Source organism: Pristiophorus japonicus, chromosome 1, assembly GCF_044704955.1.
Source record: "Pristiophorus japonicus isolate sPriJap1 chromosome 1, sPriJap1.hap1, whole genome shotgun sequence".
NCBI lineage: Eukaryota > Metazoa > Chordata > Chondrichthyes > Pristiophoridae > Pristiophorus > Pristiophorus japonicus.
Genome location: NC_091977.1, coordinates 14,700,386 through 14,720,461, shown reverse-complemented (window position 1 = coordinate 14,720,461; position 20,076 = coordinate 14,700,386). Strand labels below are relative to the sequence as shown.

At 45.0% G+C, this 20,076-nt stretch overlaps 1 protein-coding gene across 2 annotated transcripts in view; it reads right to left on the bottom strand.

Moving 5' to 3' along the window:
* cfap99 (cilia and flagella associated protein 99) overlaps positions 1 to 20,076 on the bottom strand; it is a 392,086-nt gene that overhangs the window by 299,022 nt on the left and 72,988 nt on the right. For both annotated transcript variants that reach the window (XM_070894010.1, XM_070893926.1), the window contains one exon: positions 4,521 to 4,665. In XM_070894010.1, the coding sequence (XP_070750111.1) occupies positions 4,521 to 4,665 (145 nt within the window). The remainder of the gene's footprint in view (positions 1 to 4,520; positions 4,666 to 20,076) is intronic.

Below are 20,076 nucleotides of genomic sequence, written 5' to 3'. Positions count from 1 at the left end.
ATTTTCTATGTTTCTATGTTTCTATAATAACTTGCTCTTTGATTTTTTTTCTGCTGAAGTGCATGACCTCACACTTTCCAACATTATACTCCATCTGCCAAATGTTTGCCCACTCACTTAGCCTGTCTATGTCCTTCTGCAGATTTTTTGTGTCCTCCTCACACATTGCTTTTCCTCCCATCTTTGTATCGTCAGCAAACTTGGCTACGTTAGACTCGGTCCTTTCTTGTAAGTCATTAATATAGATAGTAAATAGTTGGGGTCCCAGCACTGATCCCTGCGGCACCCCACTAGTTACTGGTTGCCAACCAGAGAATAAACCATTTATCCCACTCTCTGTTTTCTGTTAGCTAGCCAATCCTCTATCCATGGTAATATATTATCCCCAACCCCCGTGAACTTTATCTTGTGCAGTAACCTTTTTTGTGGTACCTTGTCAAATGCCTTCTGGAAGTCCAAATACACCACATCCACTGGTTCCCCTTTATCCACCCTGTTCGTTACATCCTCAAAGAACTCCAGCAAATTTGTCAAACATGACTTCCCCTTCATAAATCCATGCTGACTCTGTCTGATCGAATGTTGCTTTTCCAAATGTCCATGCTTCTTTAATAATGGACTCCAACATTTTCCCAACCACAGATGTTAGGCTAACTGGTCTATAGTTTTCCTGCTTTTTGCCCGCCTCCTTTTTTAAATAGGGGCGTTACATTTGCAGTTTTCCAATCTGCTGGGCCATATCTAACTCCCTCTTGAATATATCCAATAAACTGGCATCAAAAATTCTCTGCGGTAGGAAATTCCGCAGGTTAACAACTCTCTGAGTGAAGAGGTTTCTCCTCATCTCAGTCCTAAATGGCTTACCCCTTATCCTGAGACTATGTCCCCTGGTTCTGGACTTCCCCAACATCGGGAACATTCTTTCTGCATCTAGCCTGTCCAGTCCCTTTAGAATTTTATATGTCTCTATAAGATCCCCTCTCATCCTTCTAAACTTCAGTGAATACAGGCCCAGTCGATCCAGTCTCTCCTCATATGTCAGTCCTGCCATCCCGGGAATCAGTCTGGTGAACCTTCGCTGCACTCCTTCAATAGCAAGAACGTCCTTCCTCAGATTAGGAGACCAAGACTGAACACAATATTCCAGGTGAGGCCTCACTAAGGCCCTGTACAACTGCAGTAAGACCTCCCTGCTCCTATACTCAAACCCCCTAGCTATGAAGGCCAACATACCATTTGCCTTCTTCACCACCTGCTGTACCTGCATGCCAACTTTCAATGACTGATGTACCATGACACCCAGGTCTCGTTCCACCTCCCCTTTTCCTAATCTGCCACCATTCAGATAATATTCTGCCTTCGTGTTTTTGCCACCAAAGTGGATAACCTCACATTTATCCACATTATACTGCATCTGCCACGCGTTTACCCACTCACCTAACCTGTCCAAGTCACCCTGCAGCTTTTTAGCATCCTCCTCACAGCTCACACCGCCACCCAGCTTAGTGTCATCTGAAAACTTGGAGATATTATACTCAATTCCTCATCCAAATCATTGATGTATATTGTAAATAGCTGGGGTCCCAGCACTGAGCCCTGCGGCACCCCACTAGTCACTGAAAAGGACCCGTCTATCCCGACTCTCTGCTTCCTATCTGCCAATCAGTTCTCTATCCACGTCAGTATATTACCCCCAATACCATGCGCTGTGATTTTGCACACCAATCTCTTGTGCGGGACCTTGTCAAAAGCCTTTTGAAAGTCCAAATACACCACATCCACTGGTTCTCCCTTGTCCACTCTGCTAGTTACATCCTCAAAAAATTCCAGAAGATTCTTCAAGCAATTTTAAGCAATAAGGGAATTAAGGGTTACGGGGAGAGGGCGGGTAAGTGGAGCTGAGTCCACGACCAGATCAGCCATGATCTTGTTGAATGGCGGAGCAGGCTCGAGGGGCTAAATGGCCTACTCCTGTTCCTAATTCTTATGTTCTTATGTTCTTATGTTCAAACATGATTTCTCTTTCATAAATCCATGCTGACTTGTTCCAATCCTGTCAATGCTTTCCAAATGTGCAGCTATTTCATCCTTAATGATTGATTCCAGTATTTCCCCCACTACTGATGTCAGGCTAACCGGTCTATAATTACCCGTTTCCTCTCTCCCTCCTTTTTTAAAAAGTGGTGTTACATTTACTACCCTCCAGTCCATAGGAACTGATCCAGAATCAATAGACTGTTGGAAAATGATCATCAATGCATCCACTATTTCTAGGGCCACTCCCTTAAGTACTCTGGGATGCAGACTATCAGGCACCGGGGATTTATTGGCCTTCAATCCCATCAATTTCCCTAACATAATTTGCCGCCTAATAAGGATTTCCTTCAGTTCCTCCTTCTCACTAGACCCTCGGTCCCCTAGTATTTCCGGAAGGTTATTTGTGTCTTCCTTCGTGAACCAAAGTACTTGTTTAGCTGGTCGGCCATTTCTTTGTTCCCCATTATAAATTCAACTGAATCTGACTGCAAGGGACCTTCGTTTGTTTTAACAAATCTTTTTCTCTTCACATATCTATAGAAGCTTTTGCAGTCAGTTTTTATGTTCCCACCAAGCTTCCTCTCATACTCTATTTCCCCCTCCTAATTAAACTCTTTGTCCTCCTCTGCTGTATTACAAAATTCTCCCAGTCCTCAGGTTTGCTGCTTTTTCTGGCCAATTTATATGCCTCTTCCTTGGATTTAACACTATCCTTAATTTCTCTTGTTAACCATGGTTGAGCCACCTTCCCAGTTTTATTTTTTACTCCAGACAGGGATGTACAATTGCTGAAGTTCATCCATGTGATCTTTAAATGTTTGCCATTGCCTATCCACCGTCAACCATTTAAGTATCACTCGCCAGTCTATTCTAGCCAATTCATGCCTCATACTATCGATGTTACCTTTCCTTAAGTTCAGGACCCTAGTCTCTGAATTAACTGTGTCACTCTCCACCTTAATAAAGAATTCTACCATATTATGATCACTCTTCCCCAAGGGGTCTCGCACAACAAGATTGCTAATTTGTCCCTTCTCACTATACATCACCCAGTCTAGGATGGCCAGCCCTCTAGTTGGTTCCTCGACATATTGGTCTAGAAAACCATCCCTAATACACTCCAGGAAATCTTCCTCCACCACATTGCTACCAGTTTGGTTAGCCCAATCAATATGTAGATTAAAGTCGCCCATGATATCTGCTGTACCTTCATTGCATGCATCCCTAATTTCTTGTTTGATGCTGCCCCCAACCTCACTACTACTGTTTGATGGTGTGTACACAACTCCCACTAGCGTTTTCTGCCCTTTGGTATTCCGTAGCTCCACCCATACAGATTCCACATTATCCAAGCTAATGTCCTTCCTTACTGTTGCATTAATTTCCTCTTTCACCAGCAATGCCACCCCACCTCCTTTTCCTTTCTGTCTAACCTTCTTAAATGTTGAATACCCCTGGATGTTGAATTCCCAGCCTTGGTCACCCTGGAGCCATATCTCCGTGATGCCAATTACATCATATCCATTAACTGCTATCTGCACAGTTAATTCGTCCACATTATTCCAAATACTCCTCGCATTGAGGCACAGAACATTCAGGCTTGTCTTTTTAACACACTTTGCCCGTTTAGAATTTTGCTATATTGTGGCCCTTTTTGCTTTTTGCCTTAGGTTTCTCTGCCCTTCACTTTTATTTTTCTTCTTTCTATCTTTTGTTTCTTCCCCCATTCTACTTCCCTCTGTCTCCCTGCATAGGTTCCCATCCCCTGCCCTGTTAGTTTAACCCCTCCCCAACAGCACTAGCTAGTGCTCATCAGAGTAGGAATCGCAGGCTGGCTCAGATGACTCCGGTCCTGCCCAAGTGCAGACTGTCTGGTTTTTATTGATCCCTCCTCCTCCAGAAACGGTTCCAATGTCCCAGGAATTTGAATCCCTCTCTTCTGCATCACTCCTCAAGCCACGTATTCATCTGAGCTATCCTGCGATTCCTACTCTGACTAGCACGTGGCACTGGTAGCAATCCTGAGATTACTACTTTTGAGGTCCTACTTTTTAATTTAGCTCCTAGCTCCCTAAATTCATCTTGTAGGACCTCATCCCATTTTTTACCTATATCATTGGTACCTATATGCACCACGACAACTGGCGAAACGAAGGCATGGCCGAATGGCCTGGTTCTGTGCTGTCTATCCTATAACATAATTCTATGTTGCCAGGCTGTGTGACCACCAGGGGCATGACTGTCAAGCCCCATCCTGATCTCGCCCAACATCCACATACCCGTTCATCAGCTGGGACCAATACATGGTGAACGGGAGTGGGGACCTTGGTGACTTGAAGCCGCTGCACTGCCGGCAAGAGCAGGTCGCTCCACACAGACCAGGGGTCAAACCCGAGACCTTGGTCGCCTGCACGGATGAGCTGATGGTGGGAGGTCAAGATGCCGCAGTGCGACCTTGGACAAACTGCTAGAATATCCCTTACCCACACACAGGTTCCACTCCGACCGCAGGAAGCTCTTTCCATCTCGGATATAAAATGCATTCACTGCCACATCGAGCAGTGACCTGTAATATAAACAGCCCGACAGGACTTCCACCAGGAACGTCTGTTCAGCTTCATCTTGTGCCTGGAAGCAAAGTACAATTGACAATAAAAAATGATGTTGCAAAATAAGCTGGTCTTAAATTGTAAATGGAGCCGGAGCTGCATTTTAGATAAAACTTCAGTGGCTTTGTGTTAAGCGCAAGAGACACACTCAGTAAATACAGATTTACCAGAATCAATACCACTATGAAGGCACATCATTAGTCACGTTTTCAGTTGAACGGCATGGAGTTAATGGACTGTGTAAATTGGAACTGGTAAAGTATGTCTTTTGCTTCCAGCTAATTTACTCAATACCACGGCCACTGATTCTGACCATGTACCTGAGGTGCCCTGTGCTAATCGACCGATCGTGTACTGTGGGAAAAACTGCATCGGTTCTACCTCGGCCCTATTTGTCTCTGTCATGCTTGTGCCGCTCTGGGCTGACATTTAACCCAGGTGCAGAAGGAATGACCTGACCCGTACTTAGTGTGTCTCCCAGTCCGGCAGTGGGGAGAGGAGGGAAATCACAGCTTAGAATTCACAGCCTGCCACTCCATGATGGAGTGCATTAGTGCCCAGTGTCCAAAGAATTCTCCAGGCTGAGAGTGCGGGCGGCTGATCGGATCTGAGGCGTCTGCCGCTGGCATTACACAACCAGTTGCTGGGATGTGTGCAATACCCTGTCTGGTTGGATTCCAGTAGTAATTTCTCAGTCTGGCATCCATTTTATAACGTAAATGATTTGAGTTCATAGAATTTCTTGTACCTGAAACTCACCTGAGCTGCTGTTAGTTTGTATACTGCCAAAAGTTTGCCAATCTGTTTCAAAAATAAACAAAATGTGGATTTTCTTTTGAGTACAGCACTGTATACAGGCAATGATTACTTTGCTCACACATCATAGACAGTCGCTAAAAATCGAGACTTGCTTCCACTCTAAAAGTGAGTTCTCAGGTGACTGTGCAGTCCAATACGGGAATTACAGTCTCTGTGACAGGTGGGGCAGACAGAGAGAAGTTGGAGGAAAGGGGTGGGTGGGGAGTCTGGTTTGCTCCTTCTGCTGCCTGCGCTTGCTTTCTGCATGCTCTCGGTGATGAGACTCGAGATGCTCAGCACCCTCCCAGATGCTCTTCCTCCACTTAGGGCGGTCTTTGGCCAGGGACTCCCAGGTGTCGGTGGGGATGTTGCACTTTATCAAGGAGGCTTTGAGAATGTCCTTGAAACGTTTCCTCTGCCCACCTGGGGCTCGCTTGCCGTTTAGGAGTTCCGAGTAGAGCGCTTGCTTTGGGAGTCTTGTGTCGGGCATGCGGACAATGTGGCCCGTCCAACGGAGCTGGTCGAGTATGGTCAGTGCTTCAATGCTGGGGATGGTGGCCTGATCGAGAACACTGACGTTGGTGCATCTGTTCTCCCAGGGGATATGCTCACACATACATGATTATGCTCATCAATATATCCATATATTAAAAAAGTTTCCTGTCTTGCATATGTTTTGTCCATCACACTTCGGTGTTACACTTTTCTGTATGCAAATTGTGAGTCGTACTTGCACTGGATTGGCTCAAGTATCAAATGAATAAAACAGTGACAAATCACAATGCCAGGTAATTGAATGTGGGAAAACCAGGTAGATAGAAAGAAGGAACAACTTTCATTTCTATAGTGCCTTTCACGATCTCAAATATCCAATCAAGTACTTTTTTTTAAGAAGTGTAGTCACTGTTGTAATGTAGGAAGCACGGCAGCCGATTTGTGCGCAACAAGATCCCACAAATAGCATTGAGATATGGACCAGATCATCTGTTTCAGTCGTTAAAAGATAATCTGTTTGTTGCGGGACAAATATTGGCCAGGACACCGAGGAGAACATCCGGCTCTTCTTTGAATAAATATGGCGCCTTTCACCACCCCAAGACGTCCCAAAGCATTTTACAGCCAATGAAGTACTTTTTGAAGTGTAGTCACTGATGTAATGTAGGAAATGCGGCAGCCAATTTGCGCACACAGCAAGCTCCCACAAAGCAATGCGATAATGACCAGGTAATCTGTTTTTGTGATGTTGATTGAGGGATCAGTCAACATCATAGGCAATCCCTCGAAGCGAGGATGACTTGCTTCCACGCTAAAAAGGAATGAGTTCACAGGTGTTTTAATATTCCAGGTCCTGAGCTACATCTTGGAGGGTGGAAGATGCCTATGCTTGGATTTTTTAACGTGTGGTGGCCGTTGCACACCAGCCATCAAACAGGCTTGACAGAGCTAGGTCTAGGTCCAGTGGTAAGGATTAACCAAGACGACTGGAGACCAGCTCTGCTGCACGGACCTAGCACACACACATATCGCAGTGTGGGCTGGTCCGTGCTGCCCCTGGGCCCTCGCCTCTTCTGGGCTCCAGACTCACGCCTCTCCTGGGCCCCGGTCACTTCCTTCTACAAACTCTTGCTCCTTCGCCCCTCCTGCTGTGCCCGCACTGCAATCAGCGACCTGGCTTCACAGCCGTCGCCCTCCTGCAGTGGTATGCCGCCACACGCTGCTCCCTCTGATGGTCCCGGCCTGTTGATGGTCTTGCAGGCCGGGACCGCGCCGATTTCCGGGCCGGGCCACCGCACGCTGCTCCCTCTAAAGCAGTCTTTCAATCACTATTGAATCAGTATTGAATAAATATTGACCCAACTTAATTGTGCCCTGCCCCAAGGTGATTTCCCCTTGTCTCTTTGTAAAAATGTGACCTCGTAAACATATAGGAACATTTCCTCTTGGTTATTTCGAACAAAATTATAAAAGCATTCGAAAATGTTTGAATAATTGATTATTGGCAGTGAGTGTCTAGACATTAGTTTAATAATAATGATGACAACAAGTGTTTAAATTTAAATTTCTCCCCTTTTCTTTTTAGTATCTATTTGTGTTTCCGGTTGGGTTAATTGACTAGTCCTGTGGCTGTCTTGGCCTGGTACATATTGTGCTTTGCTGACTGTGTTTTCTGTGCTGACAATGAATGGCTTACTTCACCAATTAGGTTGTAGTCGCTCTATCCACAATTTTACAACTTTTACCCTGCTATCCCCCTAATTGCTGTGGTGACTCACTGTCTGAAGGATCTGCTGTTCAATGACTTTTCTTGGCGTGTCTTCTGCCTGTTTACTGCACATTTGCCTGGGTCTTCCGATCGCGAGGGCCCGGTTTACGAGTGCAAATGGGAAGCTACCGACCGTAAAAGTGGTCCGGAGCTGCGCGATAATGGATCTTCACTTGTTTTACGTCAAGTACAATTTGAGAAGTGCCAGCGGTAGAAACATTAGTCTCAAATAGGCTGGAGCTTCATGTTGGATATTAGTTTAGGGCAGGAATGTCCTGTACACTGTTAGTGACATTTGGGCATGCAATACGTCTTTCACATAGAATTACATAGAATTTATAGCAAAGAAATAGGCCATTCGGCCTAACTGTGCTGGTGTTCATGCTCCACACAAGCTTCCGATCACCTTCTTCATCTAACACGAATCACCATTCCCATTAAATGCATCTATTCCCTCTGTGAAACACCTTGAGACGTTTTATTACGTTAAAGGTGCTCTATAAATGCAAATCATTTGCACATCTGTTTTTCTAAAGCATGCTGATATGAAATGGGTGCCAAGAATTGCCAAGCAATGATAAAAATATAGAAGGTAATAGAAAGGGCACAGTAACATAGAAAATAAACAAAGAAAATAGGTGCAGGAATAGGCCATTCGGCCCTTCAAGCCTGCACCACAAACGTCAAAGCAAGTGCATTGCTGACATTTTATAATCGCTCTTCAGTTTTTTTTGTGAGGCGTGGGGATTCACTTTGTGTCCTAATGTTTTATTTTGTTCTCCAGCACCGTACACAATGCCAGAGGAAATCCCCTTATACGAGATGCTTACAGAAAGAGGAATGGCAGGCAGGATAGACTGCAAATGAAGTGCACTGTGCCAATCTGCTGATAACCACATACATGCCCGCATCTGCAGACAGGGGTGAACAAACTTAGCTTGTGTGGAGGCACCTGTTGCCAAAGGAAACTGGGAGTAACAGACTCAATAGATACGTGACTACCTGACTAACCGTTTTGTGGGATGGTTCCTTGGCAGCAGCCCAATTACAGCTTGTGCTTTCTGTGGCACTGCATCATCTTTAGTGCTATAGTGCACTATGGAAAAACACAGAGGTGATTTTTCCTCTTAAAGTCCATCCATCACCATCCATCACCTGGAAATGTGTGGTAGACACCTGATACACAGAAAGAAGACAATACTTTGCATATAGAGGGATGAAGATGCCACAAACCCAGCCTGCTCTTGAACTGTTCCCAAACGTTTTAGCAACAGTAAATGATGTCCTTCAGCAATCGAATTACTAAACTGATCCTTCCGATTCAGGTGAGATTGATCTCTGGGAGACAGTTTGTTAATAATGTTCGATACCCACAAAATAATATCCATGGATCTCATATACTGAATGCCCTTAGTGCCCTCCTGAGATGCACAAAAGGTCCTCAGTGAGTTGAATAGAATGAGATTTGAAACCATATCTGATAGGTGTGACCTTACTCAGAAATCAGCTCCTTGATTTCTGATCTGAATACCAAGTGGGTTTTTTTTCTGTGCCTGTAGCAAAGCTTAATTTCTCATACTTCAATTGTTTTATTTTATGGATTTAACAGAAAAAAGACAGGAGTCCAAGAGGGCTTTCTTGGGTGATGGAGCATTATGGGATGTATGCCACATTACGAATTGAAAAATACTTGCAGATATATACAATGAAGGATTTAAAGTAATTGGGGGGAGGTGTAGAACAGATTTGAGGGGAAATTTCTTCACCCAGAGGGAAGTGGAGGTATGGAACTCACTGCCTGAAAGGGTGGTAGAGGCAGAAATCCTCAGCACGTTTAAAAAATACTTGGATGTGCACTTAAAGTGCCGTAACCTGCAGGACTACGGACCTAGAGCTGGAAAGTGGGATTATGCTGGATAGCTCTTGGATGGCCGGCGCGGACACGATGGGCCGAAATGGTCTCCTTCCGTGCTGTAAATTTCTATGATTCTATGATAAGTTCAATTTGTTTGAGAACTGACACTCACCGGCAGGGGCAGGAATCTGCATTCAGGAATGAACAGTGGGCTAAAGGAATTTTAAACATTGGGTTTAGGTGGTGCATGGTCCCCACAGGTACTCAGAAGGACAGAAAGCAACTCGATCATTTAACAAACCTTCCAAGTACATATTTTGGATCTGAAACTGATTCCAAAGCCATCTTATTCCTGGCTTATATTCTGCTTTAACACTCATGTTCCTATGCCCCTTGGTGTCTAAGTCATAGGTGTCTAAGGCATTAAACCCCTTACACAACAACTTGTATTTATATAGTGTGTTTAACGTAATAAAAACATCCCAATGTGCTTCACAGGAGCGATTATCAATCAAAGTTTGACACCAAGCCACAGAAGGAGATATTAGTGTTATGTCTTGAATAAAGAGTCAGACTAGATACTGCAAGCTCAAAGTAAGGTGTGACCGTAGTCCTTTATTACAGGTCTCAGAGTGCTTCTCCAACCTGTGAGGCCTCCTTATATACAGGTGACCCCAAGGGATTATGTGATCCCTTGGGACTCCAGGGGATAAGCCCTCTGATGGTTAGACATGGTATCTACAGATTTACATACATAACAACACTCCCCCTGCAAAGTCAATAGTGTAACTATTTACAATGTGAGTCGATCTGGGGCCTTCCTTTCCTTGGTTGATTGTCTCGGTGCAAATGCTGGTTTTGGTGAGTCAGTTGTTGGGCCCTTGCTGGGCTGCTGCGCAGCTGGCCTTTCTAGCTGTTAGGGGTGGTGAGTCCTGCTGGGTTGCTGTGGGTGATGGGTTCTGCTTCGTGGTCAACCGCTGGGTCAGTTGCCACTTGTGTGTGTGTGTTGGAGGGTCGAAAAAGGTGGAGTCTATTGTGGGTTGTTCTAGATAGTCCGTAAATCTGAGTTTGGTTTGGTCCAAGTGTTTCTTGCAGGTGAGTCCATTTGCAAGTTTGACCACAAACACCCTACTCCCTCTTTGGTCAAAACAGTGCCAGCAATCCACTTGGGACCTTGTCCATAGTTCAACACAAATACAGGATCATTTACTTCAATTTCGCGTGACACATTTGCACGATCATGATATGTATTCTGTTGAAGCCGCCTGCTCTCTACCTGTTCGTGTAGATCAGGGTGGGCTAACAAGAGCCTGGTCTTAAGTGTCCTTTTCATGAACAGTTCAGCGGGAGGGACCCCAGTGAGCGAGTGATGTCTTGTGCGGTAACTGAACAGGACTCAGGATAAGCGAGTCTGCAGTGAGCCTTCAGTTACCCTTTTCAAGCTCTGCTTGGTTGTTTGAACTGCTCGTTTTGCCTGACCATTGGACGCTGTTTTAAACGGGGCAGATGTGACATGTTTGATCCCATTGCGGGTCATGAACTCTTTGAACTCGGCACTGGTAAAGCACAGCCACTGTCACTTACAAGGACACCCGGCAGGTCTTGCGTGGCAAACATGGCCCGTAGGATTTCAATGGTGGCAGCGGACGTGCTTGCTGATATTATCACACATTCAATCCATTTGGAATATGCATCTACCACAACTAAGAACATTTTTCCCAAGAATGGGCCTGCATAATCGACATGGACCCTGGACCACGGTTTGGAAGGCCAGGACCATAAACTTAGTGGCGCCTCCTGGGTGCATTGCATAACAGTGAACATGTATTACATTTGTGCACGCAGGACTCTAAGTCTGCATCGATACCGGGCCACCACACGTGGGATCTGGCTATCGCTTTCATCATTACGATGCCTGGGTGGGTGCTGTGGAGATCACTACTGAAGGTGTCCCTGTCCTTTTTTGGCACCACTACCCGATTACCCCATAGGAGGCAGTCAGCCTGTATAGACATTTCATCTTTGCGCTGCTGTATGACTTTATTTCTTCCTCTAACGGGACAATAGACCAACTCCCGTGGAGCACAGTTTTTTACTAAGGATAGTAAGGGGTCCTGGCTCGTCCAGGTTCTAATCTGTCGGGCGGTAACAGGTGATTGCTCACTCTCGACTGCTTCCATTACCATGACTAAACCTGCGGGCTGTGCCATCTCCACCCCTGTGGTGGGCAATGGCAGCCTGCTGAGAGGATCGACACAGTTTTCTGTGCCTGGCCTGTGGCGGATGGCGTAGTTGTATACGGACAACGTGAGCGCTCATCTCTGGATGTGGGCCGATGCATTCGTATTTAACCCCTTGCTTTCAGAAAAGAGGGATAAAAGCGGCTTATGGTTGGTTTCCAATTCAAATTTGAGCCCGAACAGATATTGATGCATTTTCTTTACCCCGTAAACACATGCTAACGTTTCTTTTTTGATCATACTGTAAGCCCTCTTGGCCTTAGACAGACTTCTGGATGCATAAGCAACCGGTTGCAATTTCGCGAATTCAATAGCTTGTTGCAATACACACCCGACCCCGTACGACGACACATCATATGCTAGTATCAAACGCTTACATGGATCGTACAACACAAGCAATTTGTTTGAACAGAACAACTTCCTAGTTTTCTCAAAGGAATTGTCTTGGCTTTTACCCCATACCCATTCATCTCCTTTATGCAGTAAAGAGTGCAGGGGTTCTAACAATGTGCTAAGACCTGGTAAGAAGTTACCAAAATAGTTCAGGAATCCTAGAAACGACCGCAGCTCCGTCACGTTCTGTGGTCTTGGTGCGTTTTTAATTGCCTCTGTCTTTGAATCAGTGGGCCTGATGCCCTCCGCCGCGATTCTTCTTCCCAGGAACTCCACTACAGGTGTCAGGAAAACGCACTTCGAGCGTTTTAGCCTGAGCCCCACACAATTAAGCCGACTAAGAACCTCCTCCAGGTTCTGTAGGTGCTCGACGGTGTCCCGACCTGTAACCAAGCTGTCGTCCTGGAAGACCATGGTGCGCGGGACCGACTTCAGCAAGCTTTCCATGTTCCTCTGGAATATCACCACGGCCGATTGAATCCCAAACGGGCATCTGTTGTAAATGAAGAGACCTTTGTGCGTGTTGATGCAGGTGAGGCCTTTCGATGATTCCTCCAGCTCCTGCGTCATGTAGGCCGAGGTCAAGTCCAGCTTTGTGAACATTTTCCCTCCCACCAGCGTCGCAAATAGGTCGCTTGCCTTTGGTAGTGGGTATTGATCCTGCAGTGAGAAACGATTGATCGTTACTTTGTAATCACCACAGATTCTGACAGTGCCGTCTCCCTTGAGGACTGGGACAATTGGACTGGTCCACTCATTGAATTCGATCGGCGAAATGATGCCCTCTCATTGCAACCTAACCAGCTCGATCTCCGCCCTCTCTCTCTCATCATGTACTGTACCGCTCTCGCCTTGTGATGGATGGGTCGCACCTCCGGAATCAAATGGATCTGCACTTTTGCTGCTTGGAACTTCCCGATGTCTGGTTCGAACAGCGAGGGCAACTTGTTTAGGACCTGGGAACATGAGGTGTAGTCGATGGACGAAAGCACTCGGACGTCGTCCCAGTTCCAGCGTATCTTTCCCAGCCAGCTCCTGCTGAACAGCATGGGGCCATCGCCCGGTAACACCCAGAGTGGTAACTCATACACCGTTCCATCGTAGGAGATCTTTACGGTAACACTGCCAATTACAGGAATCAGTTCCTTTGTGTACGTTCTCAGTTTAGTATGAATGGGAGTGAGGACTGGCCTTGAAGCCTTGCTGCACCACAATTTATCGAAAGTCTTTTTGCTCATTATGGACTGGCTTGCGCCCGTGTCCAGCTCCATGAACACCGAGAGTCTATTTAATTCAACCTTCAGCATTATCGGGGAAACTTTGTGGTAAATGTGTGCACCCCATTTCCTCTGCCTCCTCGGTCTGAGGCTCTGGTTCATCGTGATCCACCGTGGATCAGTTCTTCGCTACAACATGGTGGCTTGCAGGATTAGCAGGGTTTGCAGCTCGCCTGCACATACGTTGGAGGTGTCCTATTGTTTCACAGCCCCTGCAAACTTATCCTTTGAAGCGGCATGAATGGAAACGATGATAACCCTCGCAGCGCCAACAAGGTGTTAATGGCCTTGTATTCACCACCCTTGATGGTGGACTCTGAGTCATCTGCGGACGTGCAGCTGCAGGCATGGAAGTCCTGCCCTGTACATTTCGATTCGAAAACAACATTACTTTGTTCACAGTACTTGCAGCAGCTCTCGTGTGCTGAGGAATTTGTTTGGTATTGTCACTGGTGGCGATAAACGCCTGGGCTATCGTTATGGCTTTACTCAAGGTTGGGGTCTCTACAGTCAAAACTTTGCGAAGTATTACTTCATGGCCAATGCCAAGTACAAAGAAGTCTCTGAGCATGTGTTCCAAGTGTCCTTCAAATTCACAATGTCCTGCAAGGCACCTTAGCTCAGCAACGTAGCTCGCCACTTCCTGGCCTTCAGACCTCGCCATCAGAACGCTTTCCTTCGGGTTTAGATGCTCCCGGTTAGTGTGCACAACTCATCATACGACTTGTCTGTGGGTTTCGCTGGAGCGAGCAGATTTTTCTTGAGGCCATACGTAGGTTCCCCGCAAACGGTGAGGAGGATCATACTTCATTTGGCAGCGTTCACTTCTCCTTCCAGCTCGTTGGCCACGAAGTACTGGTCAAGTCGCTCCACGAAGGTTTCCCAATCATTTTCCTCTGAAAATTTCTCCAGGATGTCCACAGTTCTCTGCATTGTTGCGGTGGGGTTCGTCATTTGTATCTCGTAGCTAATTGTTAAATAAAGAGTCAGACTAGATATTGCAAGCTCAAAGTAAGGTGTGACCGTAGTCTTTTATTACAGATCTCAGAGTGGCTCTCCAGCCTGTAAGGCCTCCTTATATACAGGTGCTCCCAAGGGATTGTGGGATCCCTTGTGACTCCAGGGGATAAGCTCTCTAGTGTTTAGACATGGTATTTACAAGTTTACATACATAACAATTAGCACTAAAAGTTTGGTCGAAGAGGTAGGTTTTAAGGAGCATCTTAAAGGAGAAGAGAGAGGTCATGAGGCTGGTTTTGGGGAGGTTTTTCAGAGCTTTGGCCTAGGCAGCTGATGGCACAGCCACCACTGGTGGAGCAAAGGAAATTGGGAATGCAGAAAAAGCCAGAATTGGAGGAGCGCAGAGATCTCAGAGGGTTGTAGTTTCGAGATTACAGTAGGGTTCAAGGGGCAAGGCCATGGAAGGATTTGAACAGAAGGATGAGAATTTTAAAATCGAGCACTGGGGTGATGGATAAACCTGACGCTGCGAGGTAGGACACTGGAAGCTATGTTTTCAACAAGCTCAAGCTTACAGAGGTTGCAAGGTGGCAGGCCGGCCAGGAGAGCACTGGAATAGCAACAAAGGCATGGATGAGGATTTCAGCAGCAGATGAGTGGAGGCAGGGGCAGAGACGGATGATGTTACGGAAGTGGCAGGAGGCAGTCTTGATGATTGAGAGGATATGGGGTCAGAAGCTCAGCTCGGGTCAAATAGTTCAAAACACTGCTGATTTTTATTATGCTACTGTCTTGCTGTTTGATCATGAGTGATGATGAATAATAATAAGGCTCTAACAAATACACCAATATATTTCATTAAAAAGAGACTTCACACTCTTGAATCAGTGATGTAATGCAAGAATTGGGTTAACCAAAATGTAATCTTGGACCAGGCTGGAAGAAAAATTGTGGAGGGCTATCAGCATGAGGATCTAACACAAGAATTTGAACCAAGCTTAGCATTAAATTGTTATATATTAATGCTTGTGGGTCACCAGACACCAGAGGAGGTCGGAGGTCATTGGGCTGTACGCATGTGACGTGTGCTTGGTCACCTGTATATAAGCTGGGTGTCTTTGTCACGCTGGCACTCTTGGGCTGGAATAAAGATGGATCAGGTTGCACCTGAGTGAGTTTACAGTAACCAGACTCTTTGAGTCATTGCATAAATAAATCTTTATTATTTAATATTATGAATAGTTATGGGTCATTTTAACATACTGTGGCAATTCCAATATATTAGGAACGTTTTTCCTGCTTTATTTGGTTCAATCCCTGACCTGTGCTACATTAGCTTATCTCAGCCAGGGTAAGAGCAGGGGTGGGTTTCAGTTCCCCTAGATCAGAGAGGTAACTTTTTTTCCCAATTCATTCCTGGGATGTGGGCATCATTGACAAGGCCAGAATGTATTGCCTATTGTTAATTGCTCTCGAGAAGGTGGTGGTAAGCCACCTTCTTGAACCGCTGCAGTCCTTGTGGTGAAGGTACTCCCAGAGTGGTGTTAGGGAGGGAATTCCAGGATTTTGACCCAGTGACGATGAAGGAACGGCGATATACTTCCAAGTCAGGATGGTGTGTGACTTGGAGGGGAACTTGGAGGTGGTGGTGTTCCCATGTGTCTGCTGCCCTTATCCTTCGAGGTGGTGTAGGTCGCTGGTTTGGGAGATGCTGCCGAAGAAGCCTTCAGAAGGGTGGGGGAGAAAATTGACAAGAAAATGGAAAAAGTCCACTGCGTGATGTGGAGTAATCTTCACACGTTCTCAACTGCAGTAGGACTGGGAAACTTTTAAAAGCCAGCAAAGAACGACTAAAAAAAATGATAGCGAGGGAAGATAGATTATGGAAGTAAACAAAATATAAAAACAAATAGTAAGAGTTTCTACAGGTACATAAAAAGGACAAGAGTGGCTAAAGTAAATGTTTCCCCTAGAGGATGAAACTGGGGAATTAATAATGGAAAAGAGGGAAATGGCAGAGAGGTTGAACAAATATTTTGTATCGGTCTTCACGGTAGAAGACATGAAAAAGATCCCAATAGTTGATAATCAAGGGGCTATAGGGAGGGAGGAACTTAATACAATCACTGTCACTAATTAAATAGTACTCGGTAAAATAATGGGACTAAAGGTGGACAAGTCCCCTGGACCTGATGGCTTACATCCGAGGGTCTTAAAAGAAGTGGCTGCAGTAATCTACCAAAATTCCCTTGATTCTAGGGCGGTCCCAGCGGATTGGAAAACCGCAAATGTAATGCCCCTATTTAAAAAGGAGGCAGACAGAAAGCAGGAAACTAAAGACCAGTTAGCCTAACATTTGTCGTTGGGAAAATGCTGGAGTCCATTATTGAGGAAGCGGTAGCAGGACATTTGGAAAAGCATAATTCAATCAAGCAGAGTCAGCATGGTTTTATGTTTGAAAAATTTGCTAGAGTTCTTTGAGAATGTAACGAGCAGGGTAGATAAAGGAGAAGCAGTGGGTATGGTGTATTTGGATTTACAGAAGGCATTCGATAAGGTGCGACATAAAAAATTGCTGCACAAGATAAAAGTTCATGGTGTTGGGGGTAATGTGATACCTTTGTTTAAGAGGGGAGAAAGGGATAGACCAAGTAATTACAAGCCAGTCAGCCTAACCTCAGTGGTGGGAAAATGATTGCAAAATATCCTGAAGGACAGGAAAATCTTCGCTTAGAAAGACATGGATTAATCAAAGACAGTCAGCATGGATTTGTAAAGGGAAGGTCATGTCTGAATAAATTGATTGAATTTTTTGAGGAGGTAACCAGGCAGGTTGATGAAGGCAGAGTGTATGATGTAGTGCATATGGATTTTAGCAAAGCTTTTGATAATATAGAAACATAGAAACATAGAAAATAGGTGCAGAAGTAGGCCATTAGGACCTTATAGCCAGAGAAGTGTGAGGTAATATATTTTAGGAGGGCTAACAAGGAAAGGGAATACACATTAAATGGTAGGATACTGAGAAGTGTAGAGGAACAAAGGGACCTTGGAGTGCATGTCCACAGATCCCTGAAGGTAGCAGGCCAGGTAGATAAGGTGGTTAAGAAGGCATACGGAATGCTTGTCTTTATTAGCCGAGGCATAGAATACCAAAAGGGGGGTTATGCTTGGACTGTATAAAACACTGGTTAGGCCACAGCTGGAGTACTGCGTGCAGTTCTGGAGACCGCATTACAGGAAGGACGAGATTGCACTGGAGAGGTTACAGAGGAGATTTATGAGGATGCTGCCTGGACTGGAGAATTTTAGCTATGAGGACAGGCTGGGTTTGTTTTCTTTGGAATAGAGAAGGCTGAGGGGAGACCTCATTGAGGTATATACAATTATAAGGGGCCTAGATACAGTGGATAGAAAGGGCCTATTTCCCATAGGAGAAGGGTCAAACACCAGGGGGCATAAATTTAAAGCAATTGGTAGAAGGCTTAGAGGGGATTTGAGGGGAAATTTCTTCAAGCAGAGGGTTGTGGGTGACTGGAATTTACAGCCTGAAAGGGTGGTAGAGGCAGAAACCCTCGCCACATTTAAAAAGTACTTGGATGTGCACCTGAAGTGCCGTAACCTACAGGGCTATGAACCTAGAGCTGGAAAGTGGGATTAGGCTGGATAGCTTCTTGTTGGCCGGCATGGACACGATGGGCCGAAATGGTCTCCTTCTTTGCTGTAAACTTCTATGATTCTATGATATATTAGCATGGATAGAGGATTGGCTAACTAACAGAAAACAGAGAGTTGGGATAAATGGGTCATTTTCCAGTTGGCAAACAATGACTAGTGGGGTGCCGCAGGGATCGGTACTGGGGCCTCAACTATTTACAATTTATATCAATGACTTGGATGAAGGGACCGAGTGTAATGTAGTCAAGTTTGCTGATGATACAAAGATGGGTGGAAAGTAAATTGTGAGGAGGACACAAAAAATTTGCAAAGGGATATAGACAGGCTAAGTGAGTGGGCAAACATCTGGCAGATGGAGTATAATGTGGGAAAATGTGAGGTTATCCACTTTGGCAGAAAAAATAGAAAAGCAAATTATAATTTAAATGAAGAAAAATTGCAAAGTGCTGCAGTACAGAGGGACCTGGGGTTCCTTGTGCATGAAACACAAAAAGTTAGTATGCAGGTACAGCAAGTAATCAGGAAGGCAAATGGAACATTGGCCTTTATTGCAAGGGGATAGAGTATAAAAGCAGAGAAGTCCTGCCAAAACTGTACAGGGTATTGGTGAGGCCAATCCTGGAGTACTGCATACAGTTTTGGTCTCCGTATTTAAGGAAGGATATACTTGTATTGGAGGCTGTTCAAAGAAGGTTCATTCCGGAGATGAGGGTATTGACTTATGAAGATAGGTTGAGTAGACCTATACACATTGGAGTTCAGAAGAATGAGAGGGGCTCGACAAGGTGGATGCAGAGGGGATATTTCCACTCATAGGGGATACTAAAATTAGAGGACATAGTCTCAGAATAAGGGGCCGCCCATTTAAAACTGAGATGAGGAGAAATTTCTTCTCTCTGAGGGTTGTAAATCTGTGAAATTCTCTGCCCTAGAGAGCTGAAGATGCTGGGTCATTGAATATATTTAAGGTGGAGATAGACAGATTTTTGAGCGATAAGGGCATAAACAGTTATGGGTTGCGGGCAAGGGAGTGGAGCTGAGTCCATGATCAGATCAGCCATGATCTTATTAAATGGCGGAGCAGGCTCGAAGGGCCAGGTGGCCTACTTCTGCTCCCATTTCTTATGTTCTTACGTGTATGAACACTGACGACTGTACACCATTTCATACAGTGTATTCTGCAGATGCAATTTTAACCACTTTCACCACACACTCTAACTTTCACACCAACAAGACAACCCATTCCTTAAAAGTCACAATGGCCCACAACTGAAACTTTTTTTTGTGTTTGTTCATGTACAACTAATTATTAATGGTCATAACCGACAACAGAGGCAGAGCAAGCCTGCAGCAGCTGGAGGGAGATTTAAAGATCAGCGTCTCCCTGACAACGGAGGCAACACGAGCCTGGAGCAACTGGAGGGAGATTTAAAGATCAGCGTCTCCCTGACAACGGAGCCAGCTGAGCCTGGAGCAGCTGGAGGGAGAATTAAACATCAGTGTGTCCCTGACAACGGAGGCAGCTCGAGCTGGAGCTATTACAGGTCCTATCAAGAGGATAAAATGAGAAATAAAAAGTAATAAAATGATGACATCACAAGGATGAAGGACAGTGATTGGTTCTTCCATATTAATTGAATCACTGGACAGGTAATGAATCTTAAAGACAGCTAATAACTGATTTAATTTGCTTCAATTGCTGATATTCTCATTTTAACTTAATTTATAATTATGGTATGAATTATTTAATTTTGTTTCATTATAATTAATCTTTGTTATACTGATTTTACTATTGTATACTCCTTATTGTATTATTTACAATGTAATTTGAATTTTTTTAATAGTTTTTTCGCCTGTGTCTATCTGCGTGCGCCTTTTGGCTGCCGCTTCGGACACGGGTCTTTAACCTCTTTTTACACTTCTTTCTCGTGCTTTTTCTCTCTTTCCCTCAATGTTCAATATCTAA